The sequence below is a fragment of the Pan troglodytes genome, chromosome 13 (genome assembly GCF_028858775.2).
Source record: "Pan troglodytes isolate AG18354 chromosome 13, NHGRI_mPanTro3-v2.0_pri, whole genome shotgun sequence".
Taxonomy (NCBI): domain Eukaryota; kingdom Metazoa; phylum Chordata; class Mammalia; order Primates; family Hominidae; genus Pan; species Pan troglodytes.
The window spans coordinates 142,889,901-142,905,856 of NC_072411.2; the positions used below are offsets into that span (position 1 = coordinate 142,889,901).

General features: G+C 59.2%; 1 protein-coding gene across 6 annotated transcripts in view; it reads left to right on the forward strand.

Annotated features, from left to right (window-relative positions):
* GPR35 (G protein-coupled receptor 35) overlaps positions 1–15,353 on the forward strand; it is a 28,385-nt gene extending 13,032 nt beyond the window's left edge. For 4 of the 6 annotated variants that reach the window (XM_054679670.2, XM_054679673.2, XM_054679672.2 and 1 more), the window contains 2 exons: positions 204–348; positions 12,110–15,353. In XM_054679670.2, the coding sequence (XP_054535645.1) occupies positions 260–348; positions 12,110–13,043 (1,023 nt within the window). In that variant the 5' untranslated portion in view covers positions 204–259 and the 3' untranslated portion in view covers positions 13,044–15,353. Of the gene's footprint in view, positions 1–203; positions 349–6,327; positions 6,727–9,911; positions 10,002–12,109 lie in introns of those variants that run through there. The other 2 variants (XM_063791002.1, XM_516198.7) reach the window with 2 other exon arrangements.
* The last annotated feature ends 603 nt before the right edge of the window (positions 15,354–15,956 follow it).

The following is a 15,956-nucleotide window of genomic DNA, read 5'->3' on the forward strand; positions in this document are numbered from 1 at the left end:
CACCTGTTTCCTACAGGTAACAGTTTAATTTAAAGCAAATTTTGTGGCTTATATTTCCATTTGTAAAACATACAGCTGATGGCTCCATCTAAAAACACATCAATTGTCTATATATACATAAACGTGCTTTTTTTCATTTACAAATATATTCTGGAGATGGCCATATGACAGTGTGTAGAAATATTTCTCCCTCCTCTTTGCAGGTGCCCAGTGTCCTGTGGTGTGAACACGCTTCATTCAACCTGGGCCCTTGGGAGAGATGCTGAGTGGTTCCCGGGCTGTCCGCACTCCACACCGTGGCAGTGAAGAGCTGCTGAAGTACATGCTTCATAGTCCTTGCGTCTCTCTGTGAGTACATTCCTAGAAGTGGGGTTATTGGGTCAAAGAGTAAATGCATCTCTAATTTGGCTAAAGATATTGCCAAATCCACCCGCCTGGGGGTTTGTACCACCTTAGAGATCAGTGATCAATGGGTGATATCCGAGGACGTCTTTCTATTGTGGTCAGACTCTTGGATTTTGACCTGACTAATGGAGGAGAAATGGTGTTGCAGTGAACTTTTGATTTGTGTTTCTCTTTTTATGATCGTTTTGAGCTTAATCTGTGTTTCTCTTTTTATGATCGTTTTGAGCATCATTTCGTATCTTTAAGGAGCAATTTACATCTCCTCTGTGAGCGTCTACTCCCATCTCTATCAGCAGGCGTCTTGCCTGGCCCCGGAGGAAGTGTCTCTGAAGGCTGGTGGTCCCAGGATAGGGCAAAAGAACGGGAGTGAGAACTCTCCACACCGTGCTTCTTCTGGGGTTAAGGACCCTCTGCCTCAGTGGCTCCTGGGCGTGATTAAACTTGCCATTTCCTGGGCTCATCCTAGACAGGCTGCTGCAAGCCAGCCAGGCCGGGATCCTGCTGCCCCGGGGAGGACATGGGGAAAATCCCTGCTGGAGGGACTGCCCCTTCCTTGTCCAGCCACTGGGTGTTTATGGTTCAGTTTAGGGCGGGGATGACAGCACACGACACACACTCCACTCTCAAGAGTTACTCCTCCCTCCCCGCCAGACTCCCCCAACCGGAGGTCTCCCCAGAGTGGAGGACCTTCCAGCAGCTGGCAGGCGGCCTCAGGCAGGCAGTGGGGAGCCTCTGCAGGTTCCCGACCCAGGAAGTGGCACTTAGGAGTGAGGATCTTAGGATCGGGGCTCTTGGACAGGAGGGCGAGTGAGTTGGGAGGGCCCCAAGCAGGGGCCCGATGGCTCTCTCTGCTGAGAAGGGAGGGCCCTAGGGATGGGGACAGAGAGCTGGCAGTGGAAGGGCCAAGGAGCAGGCGGCTTCCCAGTCACAGAGCCTTGTGCAGAGGAAGGGGAAGGAGTCCGAGAGGGTGGCCCTGCTGTCCAGGGCCAAGAAAGGGGAAAGCCGCTGGAAATAGCAGAAACCTGGCTGGGGCAGCACCCAAGGCCCACCCCGAGGCCAGGTGGGGACCCCAGCGGGGCATCTGGCAGCAGTGGGTCCCCAGGAGCAGGCAGTGGGAGCCATCAGGGTGAGTGAGCTGGCGGGGGTGGCCCAGGGGCTGGGGTCACCTGCCCTCAGCCCAAGGAGCCTCTTCTGGCCTTTGGTGGCCAGGGCTGGGATCTCCCTGCTGGTGGCCAGATGCCTCGACACCCCATAGGCTGGGTGAAGGTGGGGCAGGAGTTCCAAGGCGTGGAGACGGCCCCTGAGTGCCCAGGGGCCTCCTGCTGCAGGTGGGCAGAGCTGGAGGCTCCACTGTGAGGGTGCCTGGTGAAGGGAGGCGTGGGCACGGGGGAGGCAGGGAAGGGCCCTGGGTGCGACTTGCAGCCCCTCAGACCCTCTCAGGACCCCTCCTGCCCCCATCGTGGTCCTCTCAGGACCCCTCAGGATCCCTTCCAGACCCGTGGGACCCCGTGTCCCCTGCCCGTCCTGCGGTGGTGCCCAGCTCCTGCCAAGGGCCCTGCACTTGGGGTGTGGGGACCCCCTGTGGGGATGGGGCCATCACAGGAGGCTGAGCACAGGGCGGGGTCTTGGCTGGAGGGGACCTTAGGCCACAGGTGCTAGTCTTCTGCAGCCACCCCCAGGACCCCTGCCCGCTACCTCCTCTGCCCCACAGCTGACAGGCTTTGCCCTCCCCTGCCCCTCTGTGGCCACACACTCAGTTCTCTATACACTTTTATTATGGAAAACATCAAATACACACAAAAGCAGGGCATCTAGGACAGAGACCCTGTGTCCTGGTCCCCAGCCCCTCACAGTGACACCGCCAGGCTTTAGGCAAGATCAGTGGGGGAGGGGAGTTTCCCAGCAGGACGTCCACTTCCAGACCTGGTTCTGTGAAGAGGGGAACAGAAAGTGCTGAGGGTGACAGGGAAACCTCGAGAAGCGGGAGGTGGACTCGCATCCTCTCTCAGGGTCCACAACTGAGCCCCCACACAGAGGACCCCACTGGTCTGCCTGAGCTGCTGGGTGGGCAAGTGAGGCACTGGCCTCGGGGGCACAGCGCTTGAAGGGACACCAGAAAAACAGTCATAAAGATAAACCGTAATATGTTGTTTTATTTCTTATTTATTTATTTATTTTTGAGATGGAGTCTCCCTCTATCGCCCAGGCTGGAGTGCAGTGGCGTGATCTCGGCTCACCACAACCTCCGCCTCCCGGGTTCAAGCAATTCTCTTGTCTCAGCTTCCCGAGTAGCTGGGACTACAGGCACGCGCCACCACGCCCAGCTAATTTTTGTATTTTTAGTAGAGATGGGGTTTCACCATGTTGGCCAGGCTGGTCTTGAACTCCTGACCTCGTGATCCCCCTGCCTCGGCCTCTCAAAGTGCTGGGATTACAGATGTGAGCCACTGCACCCAGCCAATGTGTTGTTTTAGTAAACCAAAACTATGCAAAGGACCCATGAGGATCCAAGCGACTCATTTAGGATGGCAGCTTCACTGGAAAAGGGGTCTCGATTCAGACCTCAAGACATGCTTCTTGGGTCTCACTCAGGAAGGAAGTGAAGGCAAGTCAGAATGTGGTGAGAAGAGAGGGTTTATTGAAAGTTGCTCCATTACAGAGCAGGGTGTCGTCAGAAAGCAAGAGGGGGAACACCCCAGCTTTAACTTTTTCTCATACAGGGGTCTCGTCTGTGTAAAGACTAAGCTAAACTGTGCCTAACATGTATTATTCTATTGATTTAAAGAAAACTGTCTGTCACGGGGTCTTGCTCTGTTGCAACCAGGCTGGAGTGCAGTAGCACGATCTCAGCTCATTGCAACCTCTGCCTCCCAGGCTCAGGTGCTCCTCCCGCCTTAGCCTCCTGAGTAGCTGGGATTACAGGCATGCACCCCCATGCCTGGCTAATTTTTTTTTTTTTTACTTTTTGTAAAGATGGGGTCTTGCTATGTTGCCCAGGCTGGTCTCAAACTTCTGGGCTCAAGCCATCCTCCCACCTTGGCCTCCCAAAGTGCTGGGATTACAGGCCTGAGCCACCGCATCCGGCCAAGGGTAGTTGTCTGGAAAGCATATATTGTTCTGGATACCAGGGCACTTGGACACTTTGCTGTCATAGAAGTGTGTCCACGCAGGCGTCACTGGCTGCTGCTTTAGCTGTAAACATCGTATGACCATGGGCTGTGGCTGGCAGGTATGTGCCTCATTGGTCTCAAGGTGGAGCTGAACGTAAACGGCTTTTCTCTGGCTCTCCCAGGCTCCTGCTTCCCTGACATCCCCTCACAGACTTCCCTTCAAAGCAGGGCTGTCCAGTCTTTTGGCTTCCCTGGGCCACATTGGAATAAGAAGAATTGCCTTGGGCCAAACATAAAATACACTAACACTCACGATAGCTGATGAGCAAAAAAAGGTCTCTGCGTAAATCTCATAATGTTTTAAGAAAGTTTACAAATTTGTGTTGGGCCGCATTCAAAGCCCGCAGCCCGAGTGTTGGACAAGCTTGCTGCAGAGGCTTCCCTAGATAGGGCTGCAGGGGTGGCGTCCGGCAGCTCTAGCTGGAGAAGCAGGAGGAAGGGCAGGAAGGAATCCTGTTCGGAGCTCCTCGCGTCACACATACAGCCCAGCGGGGTGAGGTGGGAGGGGCTGGCGCTGCTGCAGGGGGCTAACCTTGGGGGTGAGGGGGCAACCTGGGAGAGGAAGCTGCCCAGGAGCAGAGGCTGGGGGCGGAGGGCCCTGGGCAGTGCCCCTATGCCCACAGCAGGACCCTGGCTGCCAGTTCTCCGCAGAGGGCCAGGTGGTCTGAAGCCGCCCAGCAGGGAGAGAACAGGCCTGGTCTGGACTGGAAACCTGCCATCTGGCCTCTCGAACCTGGGGACTCCAGGGGTCCTCGAAGAAGGGCCTGAGCAGCAGCAGCAGAGGACCCCAGGCAACTGTGCCTGAGCCGGGCGCTGACGATGACTGAGCACCTGATATGTCCCCGGCACTCGCAGCCCCGCGGCAGGAGTCGCTGTGGGTGAGGGGTTGTCGAGCTTCACAGAGGCCGGGCTCTGTGCCAGGGCCCCGACAGGGCAGGAAGCAGATAGAGTCCCACAAGCACAAGCCCAGTGCGCAGAAAGGGTTACTTAAAAAATAAGTTCTGTGATAAAATCAAACAGAGTGAAGGGCTAGAAACAGGTCATGAGGGTGCAAACAGGTCATGAGGGTGCAGCTTTGGGGAGAGAGGGGCCCTGGGGGTGAGCGGGGAGCTAGGAGAGAAACAGCGCTCTGGAGGGGCCCGGGCAAGGCCTGCCTGAGTGGGAGGGGGCAGAGCACGAGGGCCCAGGCTCCAGGCTGGGTGAGACTGCCCTGAAGTGCCTGCGGAGACAGCCAAGGGGCAGATGGAGAGAGGTAGGGGGTGGGCTGGGGACAGCGTTTCCTGTACACAGGTGGAACCTGGTGGCAAGGGGCCCTTCCCAGAGACAGTCAGAGTCTCTAAATGTCCAGTTTCTTCCCCAAGTCCACACAGCCCACAAGAATCCGCTGGGTCCATGTGGCCCTGCCCAGTGGGGCTTCCCTTCCAGTGTGTGAGGAGCACAGGTGCCAGGCCACGTCAGGGAGGCCAGGCCTGGTGGGGACGGGGTGCCCCAGGCCACTGCTGGGGAGAAATGATGCCCAGCAGAGGGGGCACGGTGGAGTTCATGGCTGGCCTGGTGGTGGAGGGGGTGGGGGAGCTCTGCAGGGCCCTGGCTCTGGTGGGCTGGGTAGGCCTGCTTGGGGCACCATCTGATCTGCCAGAGGTGGAAGGAGCACTCCTGGAGATGCCGTGCCCTGCACCTCCAGTCCCTGCTTGACGGCGGCCGGGCTTGGACTGATCAGGTGCCGTGCCTTCTGCTGACCCCAGAGGCCAGACCCTGTGGCCAGAGTGAGGGGTGGGAGTTGAGATCGGGCGGATGAAAACCCAAATCTGAGCCTCCTGCTCGAGGATGAGGCCCCTCTCCACTGAACATCATGGCCCATGGAGACTGGGCAGGGAACCCAAGGGCGCACACTGGGGACTGGGCCTGGAGGGACAGCCGGGGAAGCAGGAGGAAGGGCAGGAAGGACAGCAGGAGGAAGGGCAGGAAGGACAGCAGGAGGAAGCAGGAAGAAAGGGACAGGAACCAGGCCCGGGATGACAGCAGAGAAGGACCAATGCCCAGCCAGGGCTTCCTCAGGTGCCTCTGGGTAGAGAGTCCTGGTCTGGCTCAGGAGGCCCAGGCACTGGTCTCAGACCTGCCACCACCTGTGTGACGCTGGGCCAAGCGCTTCCCTTCCCTGGGCGTCCGTTTCCACTGCTGTAAAGTGGGGAGGGGTGAAACTGAAGCTCTCCCCAGCCTATCCCGGCTGTTGAGGAGGGAGAGGCTGTGGTCAGGGGCTGTGGGGCCCACGTTGAGGAGACGAGGCTCCTGCCCTCAGGGTGGACAGGGCCCAGGAAGGGGGTGCTCTGCACCATGGGGGCGCAGCCTGGGCCTACGGGCTCCCCCACCATGAGCTCAGAAGGAAGATGTCCGCTGAGGAGGTGGGGGCCAGGGAGAATATTCTAGACCAGATAGGGGTGGTCTGGGTAGGCTTCTGAGGGGGTGGGCTTGGAGGAGGGGCCGGTGGCCAAGTCGGGGGGGAAGCAGGGGAGGAGCCAGCCTGCCTGCGTGTGCCGGAGCGTGTGCCTCTCACCTGTGTGCATTGGCGTGTGCGTGTGTGTGTGTGTGTATTGGAAGGCGCCCACGGAGCGTGTCTGCATGAACCAGGATGAGTGTGCGTGCTGCACCCTGTCTCGGGGCTGGGCATGAGGCGCTGGGGAGGACGGGCTGACCGCAGACCCTGGGAGGGCTGGGCCCTGGGAAGGTTTCCGAGATGACAGGGCAGAAGTGGGCTGGGGAGGAGGAAGGCTCCGTGGGCGGGGCTGGAGCGTCTCTGGTTTTGCTGTCTGTCTCTCACGCTGTTTCCAGAACAAATGTGTGCCCTCAACAAGGATGCTGGCTCTTCAGAGGTGTCAGCACAGACAGCCGGCACCCCACTTCCCTCCCAGAAATCCCCCACGCCCTCTAGCTGGGGCTGGTGCAGGAGCAGTGGGGAACTCCTGTTACCCCTGCCCTGCTGCCGTCAGTCAGCCGCCCGCCCCACCACCTTAAGGAGGGGCAGAGTCAGGGACCAGCCCCGAGGGGTGGCTCACCCCAGCTTCACTTCCCCCAGCCCTTCTCAGACAGCCACTGTGCAGGCTTTGGCAGCGGGGGTCACACACTCCACCCGGGAGGCCAAAGCTGCCTGCAGGTCAGTGCCGCCCACTGCCCTAGGGGCCTCCCAGCGGGGCAGGGGCATGGTGGGGGTCTCAGAGTGGGGTGAGGCTCTGATGGGGGTTCTCAGAGCAGGGTGAGGCTATGATGGGGTCTCAGAGTGGGGCGAGGCTGTGATGGGGGTCTCAGAGCAGGGTGAGGCTATGATGGGGTCTCAGAGTGGGGTGAGGCTGTGACGGGGTCTCAGAGCGGGGTGAGGCTATGATGGGGTCTCAGAGTGGGGTGAGGCTATCATGGGGTCTCAGAGTGGGGTGAGGCTGTGACGGGGTCTCAGAGCGGGGTGAGGCTCTGAGGGGGTCTCAGAGCGGGGTGAGGCTCTGAGGGGGTCTCAGAGTGGGGTGAGGCTGTGACGGGGTCTCAGAGTGGGGTGAGGCTGTGACGGGGTCTCAGAGTGGGGTGAGGCTGTGACGGGGTCTCAGAGTCGGGTGAGGCTGTGACGGGGTCTCAGAGTGGGGTGAGGCTGTGACGGGGTCTCAGAGTGGGGTGAGGCTGTGACGGGGTCTCAGAGTGGGGTGAGGCTGTGACGGGGTCTCAGAGTGGGGTGAGGCTGTGACGGGGTCTCAGAGTGGGGTGAGGCTGTGACGGGGTCTCAGAGTGGGGTGAGGCTCTGATGGGGTCTCAGAGTGGGGTGAGGCTCTGATGGGGTCTCAGAGTGGGGTGAGGCTGTGATGGGGTCTCAGAGTGGAGTGAGGCTGTGATGGGGTCTCAGAGTGGGGTGAGGCTGTGATGGGGTCTCAGAGTGGGGTGAAGCTCTGATGGGGTCTCAGAGTGGGGTGAGGCTGTGATGGGGTCTCAGAGTGGGGTGAGGCTGTGATGGGGTCTCAGAGTGGGGTGAGGCTCTGATGGGGTCTCAGAGTGGGGTGAGGCTGTGATGGGGTCTCAGAGTGGGGTGAGGCTCTGATGGGGTCTCAGAGTGGGGTGAGGCTGTGATGGGGTCTCAGAGTGGGGTGAGGCTCTGATGGGGTCTCAGAGTGGGGTGAAGCTGTGATGGGGTCTCAGAGTGGGGTGAGGCTCTGATGGGGTCTCAGAGTGGGGTGAAGCTCTGATGGGGTCTCAGAGTGGGGTGAGGCTGTGATGGGGTCTCAGAGTGGGGTGAGGCTGTGATGGGGTCTCAGAGTGGGGTGAGGCTCTGATGGGGTCTCAGAGTGGGGTGAGGCTGTGATGGGGTCTCAGAGTGGGGTGAAGCTCTGATGGGGTCTCAGAGTGGGGTGAGGCTGTGATGGGGTCTCAGAGTGGGGTGAAGCTGTGATGGGGTCTCAGAGTGGGGTGAGGCTGTGATGGGGTCTCAGAGTGGGGTGAGGCTGTGATGGGGTCTCAGAGTGGGGTGAGGCTGTGATGGGGTCTCAGAGTGGGGTGAGGCTCTGATGGGGTCTCAGAGTGGGGTGAGGCTGTGATGGGGTCTCAGAGTGGGGTGAGGCTCTGATGGGGTCTCAGAGTGGGGTGAGGCTCTGATGGGGTCTCAGAGTGGGGTGAGGCTGTGATGGGGTCTCAGAGTGGGGTGAGGCTCTGATGGGGTCTCAGAGTGGGGTGAGGCTGTGATGGGGTCTCAGAGTGGGGTGAGGCTGTGATGGGGTCTCAGAGTGGGGTGAGGCTGTGATGGGGTCTCAGAGTGGGGTGAAGCTCTGATGGGGTCTCAGAGTGGGGTGAGGCTGTGATGGGGTCTCAGAGTGGGGTGAAGCTCTGATGGGGTCTCAGAGTGGGGTGAGGCTGTGATGGGGTCTCAGAGTGGGGTGAAGCTCTGATGGGGTCTCAGAGTGGGGTGAGGCTGTGATGGGGTCTCAGAGTGGGGTGAGGCTGTGATGGGGTCTCAGAGTGGGGTGAGGCTCTGATGGGGTCTCAGAGTGGGGTGAGGCTGTGATGGGGTCTCAGAGTGGGGTGAAGCTCTGATGGGGTCTCAGAGTGGGGTGAGGCTGTGATGGGGTCTCAGAGTGAGGTGAGGCTGTGTTGGGGTCTCAGGGGTGGCTGAGGCTGATGAAGACTTGGAGCCTGTGTGTGGGTAGCAGCTTGTTGGAGTGTGGGATATGACATTTAAAAACAAGAATAAAGAATACCCCGTGCTGTGGCCCCGAGGTGAGCAGCTACTTTGGTGAACTCGTGTCACTCACAGCCCCATCCTGGGTCCTGGGGTGTGGTGTGCTGTGTGGGGCCCAGGCCCAGTGGGGTCACAGGTACGGGGGACTCTGGTGCCTGGGCCACAGGGATCTGCACCTGCGTCTTCAGCAGTGGTTGGGGCCTGTGGTGTCAATCCCAGGCCAGCCAGGCACTCTGGGGTCTGGGCGGGTCCCGGGTCCAGACAGGGGGAAGGGCTGGGGAGGGGCTCCGGTGTGGCTGGATCGCCCGTCTATGGCCAGGTTTCTCTCCTGGATCGCTCAGTGCAGAATCAAAGGGCACTTTTCTGCTTTTGTGTGCAGAAGCCAAGGCTGACCTTGTTATCAGAAGGGGAAGCGGGGCCTCAGAGGCGTGCTGCTGGCTCCAATCCCCACAGCCTCCTGGGCAGGAAGTGGAAGGGCCCCATCCCCACGGTCCCTGGCAGCAGGAGCTCCCTGAGGCTGATGGTGCTGGTGTCTGTTGAGGAAGCTGAGGCGGGAGGCCAGCTACGGTCCACGGCCTGGACACAGATTCCTGTGCGGGACTGGGTCAGTAGGTGGGCATCTGTGCTGGCCATGTTAGCTCCCAGGGGCCCCATGCCGTCTGGGCTAAAGCCTGGGCCTTGATTTCCTGAACTTTCTGGGAGGCACTCCACGGGCGAGACAAGGACCCATGAACAGGGCACTTCTTCGAAGCCTACGTGCACCTCGAAACTCTTGCAACATTTGCATTTTTCTCCCTAATAGTTCAGTGTTTATTATAAACAGGAAAATTTAAATATTGTAGTTAGACTTTTTTTCTTCTTCTTAGAGATGGGGTTTTACTCTGTCTCCTAAGACTGGAGTGCGGTGGTGCGATAATAGCTCACTTCAGCCTCAACCTCCTGGGCTCAAGCCGTCTTCCTGCCTCAGCCTCCCGAGTAGCTGGAACTACAGGCACGCGTCACCAGCCCAGCTAATTTTCTGTCTTTTTTTTTTTTTTTTTTTTTTGTAGAGACGGGGTCTCCCTGTTGTTCTTAAACTTCTGGCCTCAAGTGATCCTCCTGTCTCAGCCTCCCAAAATGTTGGGATTACAGGCATGAGCCACCGTGCCTGGCCTGCAGTTAAACATTCCCCCACAAAATACTGGGCCACACCGAGGCTAGTATGAAAGTTGCAGCCCTGGGTATGTGTGACCTGAGAGCCCCTTGGCAGCCATGGGGAGGGATGGGGGAAGCTGGGGCAATAGGAAGGGCCTAGGCACACGAGCCCTCGGGTCCTCACCTCCCACGAGGCAGGGTCCCAGACTGCCTCTACTCAAGATGGGGCAGCAAAAGAATCGCCCTCTAGCCATGCAGACCCCCTCCCCCTCCAGGTCTGCACACCGCCCAAGGCTGGCCCTGGACTTTTGGTGGATTCGAGTACTCAGGTGGGGACAGTAGGAGGCCAGTCGCACGGAGCCCTCCCCAACGCACAGTGCCTGCCCAGCTCAGATGCCTCTGAGGTGTAGATTCTGAGCAGGTTCTGGGATCTCCTGGCCCCCAGCAGGGGCTGCCACAGGAGTACAGGCCCGACAGGAAGGGAAGATCCCAGCGATTGGTTCCAGTGGGTTCTGGGGATGTCCTCGGAGCCTGGCCTGGCTCAGGGTCCCTCCAAAAGTCCCTGGAATGAGGGTGAAGTGTTGCTCATGAATCAGAGAGAAAGCAAGCAGGACCCTCAAGAAGGGAGGAGAGAGACCATTGGGCGCGCAGCGCTTTGCACTCAGGGGAAGGGCTCCTGAAACTTGGAAGTCAGCAAATATCTGCTGTACTTCACCAGAGGTGGGATCTAAGGAGACAGAATGAAGCCAGGGGGCAGAATGTTTCTGTTTCTGGCTGAAACCTGTGCCCTGCGTCCCTCATGGACTGGGGACCTGGAGTTCCCGGGGACCACCGTGGGGAAATGCGTCCCAGCACTAATGGTCCCCAGCAGCTGCAGTCACGGGGTTTGGGCGCTCTCCCCTCCTGATATGGGGGACCTTTTGTGCTCCTCTTGGCAGAGGGAGGAGGCAGAGGGAGGAGGAAGGCCCTTCGCTGTGGGCTGAGTCCTTCCCACCTTCCATACCAGCCCAGCAGGAAGCCACTGCGGGATGCCCCAGAGGACAGCCTGATGGTTGGGGGAGAGGCTTCTCCCGCCCTCATCCCTCCAGGTTCTTCCTGGACCCACTGAGGAACCCGGGTGGTGGGACGTGTGGCTGTGAGTCCTGGACTCTGGGCGCTCACCAGCAGCTCCGTCTCACACCCGCCTGCGTGTGACACCAGCACCCCTTATGATGAGGAAACAAGTTTGCCCAGCTGCAGGGGTGGCCGAGTCAGGATGACTCTAGCCCATGTCCTGGACACCAGACCCTGCCCAAGTCCAGCTGGGGCTGGTCTCAGCCTTCCTGGGCTATGTTGCGGAGGGTGTTGGGGACAGCGAGAGGCTGGTGTGGACAGTGGAGGGGTGACTTTGTGGGTGGTCCTGATAGTGACGGAGAGGAGGATACTCAGCTCCACCCCTGGGCGGCCCCTGAGCAGCACGGCTGGGCTTGAAGGGGCAGGGCTGCCGTCACAGGCTCTGGCCCCTGGGAGCTCAAGGGGTGAATCCCTGATCCCAGGTGTGGGACTGGGATGGGGCCTCAGGCTGATGCAGGCAGGACCTCCAGAGCTCAGGACTGGGTGGGTGGGCTCACAGGGAGGTAGGGGCAGGCCAGAGTCCCAGCTGTCCTGGACTCTGCTGTGGGGAAGGGCTGATGCAGGTGTGGAGTCAAATGTGGGTGCCTCCTGCAGCCGGGTGCCAGGAGGGGTGGAGGGGCCACCCTGGGCTTTGTCCGGGAGCCTGGTCTTCCCGTCCTTGGGCTGACAGGTGCCGCTGCCTCTGAGCCCTCCCTGCTAAGAGCTGTGTGCTGGGTAAGGCTGGTGGCCCTTTGGGCTCCATGTCCAGGATTTGCACTCTGGAGGGTAGGGCTTGCTGGGCTGGGGACTGGAGGGGAACGTGGAGCTCCTTCTGCCTCCTTTCCTGCCCCATGACAGCAGGCAGGTCCCAGGAGAGAAGAGCTCAGGAGATGGGAAGAGGATCTGTCCAGGGGTTAGACCTCGAGGGTGACTTGGAGTTCTTTACGGCATCCATGCTTTGTTTGAGGAGTTTTGTGTTTGTGGATATGGGGTCGGGGCTCACCTCCTCCCACATCCCTGCCCAGAGGTGGGCAGAGTGGGGGCAGTGCCTTGCTCCCCCTGCTCGCTCTCTGCTGACCTCCGGCTCCCTGTGCTGCCCCAGGACCATGAATGGCACCTACAATACCTGTGGCTCCAGTGACCTCACCTGGCCCCCAACGATCAAGCTCGGCTTCTACGCCTACTTGGGCGTCCTGCTGGTGCTGGGCCTGCTCCTCAACAGCCTGGCGCTCTGGGTGTTCTGCTGCCGCATGCAGCAGTGGACGGAGACCCGCATCTACATGACCAACCTGGCGGTGGCCGACCTCTGCCTGCTGTGCACCTTGCCCTTCGTGCTGCACTCCCTGCGAGACACCTCAGACACGCCGCTGTGCCAGCTCTCCCAGGGCATCTACCTGACCAACAGGTACATGAGCATCAGCCTGGTCACGGCCATCGCCGTGGACCGCTATGTGGCCGTGCGGCACCCGCTGCGTGCCCGTGGGCTGCGGTCCCCCAGGCAGGCTGCGGCCGTGTGCGCGGTCCTCTGGGTGCTGGTCATCGGCTCCCTGGTGGCTCGCTGGTTCCTGGGGATGCAGGAGGGCGGCTTCTGCTTCAGGAGCACCCGGCACAATTTCAACTCCATGGCCTTCCCACTGCTGGGATTCTACCTGCCCCTGGCCGTGGTGGTCTTCTGCTCCCTGAAGGTGGTGACTGCCCTGGCCCAGAGGCCACCCACCGACGTGGGGCAGGCAGAGGCCACCCGCAAGGCTGCCCGCATGGTCTGGGCCAACCTCGTGGTGTTCGTGGTCTGCTTCCTGCCCCTGCACGTGGGGCTGACAGTGCGCCTCGCTGTGGGCTGGAACGCCTGTGCCCTCCTGGAGACGGTCCGTCGTGCCCTGTACATAACCAGCAAGCTCTCAGATGCCAACTGCTGCCTGGACGCCATCTGCTACTACTACATGGCCAAGGAGTTCCAGGAGGCGTCTGCACTGGCCGTGGCTCCCAGTGCTAAGGCCCACAAAAGCCAGGACTCTCTGTGTGTGACCCTCGCCTAGGAGGCATGCCGTGGGCACTGTGGGCCAGGTGTCGGGGGCTCCGGGAGGTGCTGCCTGCCAGGGGAAGCTGGAACCAGTAGCAAGGAGCCCGAGATCAGCCCTGAACTCACCGTGTATTCTCTTGGAGCCTTGGGTGGGCAGGGACGGCCCAGGTACCTGCTCTCTTGGGAAGAGAGAGGGACAGGGACAAGGGCAAGAGGACTGAGGCCAGAGCAAGGCCAATGTCAGAGACCCCCGGGATGGGGCCTCACACTTGCCACCCCCAGAACCAGCTCACCTGGCCAGAGTGGGTTCCTGTTGGCCAGGGTGCAGCCTTGATGACACCTGCCGCTGCCCCTCGGGGCTGGAATAAAACTCCCCACCCAGAGTCAGTCCTAGTGGGGCCCTCTGTGTTTCCCACTCATGTGGTGGGAGGCAGGGAGGGAGCGCGTGGCTCGGAGGGCTGGTGGACATCTTCCAGGGACCCTTCGGGGCTCTTCACTTTGAGGTCCCCCTTGGACCCTTTCACCCCTTCCCACCCCCACCCACCTGGAGCGTGAGCAGGGGCTGTTGGAAGCTCCTGGCAGGACCACAGTAGAGGCCCCCAGCCCAGGTTTCCTTGCTCAAGACAGGGCTGGGAGCAGCTGATCTCCATGTAGGGGCTGCACAGCGGTGCAAGGGGGGGTGACCAAGGTCAAGCAGGTGAGGGTGGGTTGGGGTGGGTGGCAGTGAAGGGGGTGGCCAGGGTCTGTCAAGGAACCCAGACCTCTTCTCCTTCCTTCAGGGAAAGGCTGGAAACCATGTCTGGCAGGGGCAGGGGTTGGGTGCCCACCCAGGTAAAGGCGCGATGTCCTGCTGGTTTCTGCCTCTCCTGTACTCCTGCATGGAGGGCATCTCGAAACCCAAGCTGGAAGGACAGGGCACTCCAGAGACCTCCTGTGAGTGTGGGCCAGCACGGCCCGGGCTCAAACCCCATCCTGTCATCCCATATTGCATGTCCACTGGCACCGCCCCACCCTGTTCCATGTTCCACAGGACTGGAGAGAGATGGCAGTCATGTTCTGGCAGGGACATGGCACAAGCATGCGGCTGATGGCATCTCACAGGACCCCAGGCTCCAGAGGGCCCATGCCCAGGAGAGCCCCATAAGGGCTCTGTGCCTAAAAGGGTGCATGCCCAGGTGGGCCCATGCCCAGGAAGGTCCATGTCTAGGGGGGTTCCGTGCCCAGGAAGGTCCATGCCTAGGATGTTCCATGAGCAGGAGGGCCTCATTCCCAGGAGGGTCCCGTGCCCAGGAGGGCTCTATGCCCAAAAGGGTCCTATGTCCGGGAGGGTCCATACGCAAGGGTGTCCATGCCTGGTTGGGGGGGTCTATGTCCAGGAGGGTCCCATGCCTGGAAGGGTCCATGCTCAGGAGGGTTCATGCCCAGGAGAGTTTATGCCCTGGAGGGCCCCATGCCCGGGAGAGTCACGTGCACAGAGGGCCCTGTGCTCAGGAGGATACACGTCCAGAAGTGTCCCTGTCCAGGAGGCTCCATGCCCAGGAGGCTCCATGTCAGGAAAGATTCATGCCTAGGAGGGTTCATGCCCAGGAGTGTCCCTGCCTAGGAAGGTCCATTACCAGAAGGGCCCATGTCAAGGAGGGTTCATGCCCAGGAAGGTCCAGCCCAGGAAGGTCCATGTCAAGGAGGTTCCATGCCCAGGAGGGTCCATGCTGAGGTGGGTCCATGCCCAGGAGGGTTCATGTCCAGAAAGGTCCATGCCTAGGAGGGCCCATACACAACAGAGCCCTGTGCCCAGGAAGGACCATGTCAAGGAGAACCCCATGCCCATGAGGGTCCATGCCCAGTAAGGGCCATGCCCATGAGATCCTCATGCCCAGGAAGGCCCATGCCCAGGAGGGTCCATGCCCAGGCCAGTTCATGCACAGGAGGGCCCCATGCCTAAAAGTGTCCATGCCCAGGAAGGTCTATGTCCAGAAGAGTCCATACCCAGGAAGGCTGATATGGTTAGGCTTTGTGTCTCCACCCAAATCTCATCTTGAATTGTAATCCCTATAATAACCATAGTCCCCATGTGTCAAGGGAGAGACCAGGTGGAGGCAATTGGATCATGGGGGCTGTTTCCCACATGCTGTTCTCATGATAGTGAGTGAGTTCTCATGAGATCTGATGGTTTTATAAGGGGCTCTTCCCTTCACTTCTCCTTCCTACTGTCTTATGAAGAAGGTTCCTTGCTTCCCCTTCACCTTCTGCCATGATTGTAAGTTTCCTGAGGCCTCCCTAGCCATGCTGAAGTGTGAGTCAATTAAACCTCTTTCCTTTAAAATTACCCAGTCTTGGGCAGTTCTTTATAACAGTATGAAAACAGACGAATGCAGTAAATTGGTACCACAGAGAGTGGGGTGCTGCTGTAAAGATACCCAAAAATGTGGAAGCAACTTTGGAACTGGGTAACAGTCAGAGGTTGGAACAGTTTGGAGGGCTCAGAAGAAGACAGAAAGATGTGGGAAAGTATGGAACTTCCTAGAGACTTGTTGAATGGCTTTGATCAAAATGCTGATAGGGATATGGACAATGAATTCCAGGTTGAGGTGGTCTCAGATGGAGATGAGGAATTTGCTGGAAACTGGAATAAAGATGATTCTTGCTATGCTTTAGCAAAGAGATTGGCAGCATTTTGCCCCTGCCTTAGAGATCTGTGGAACTTTGAATGTGAGAGAGATGATTTAGGGTATCTGGCAGAAGAAATTTCTAAGCAGCAAAGCATTCAAGAGTGCTCTTAAAAGCATTCAATTTTATGCATTCACAAAGAGATGATTTGGAATTGGAACTCACATTTAAAAGGGAAGCAGAGCATAAAAGTTTAGAAAATTTGCATCCTGACTATGGGATAGAAAAGAAAAACTCATTTTCTGAGGAGAAATTCAAGCCA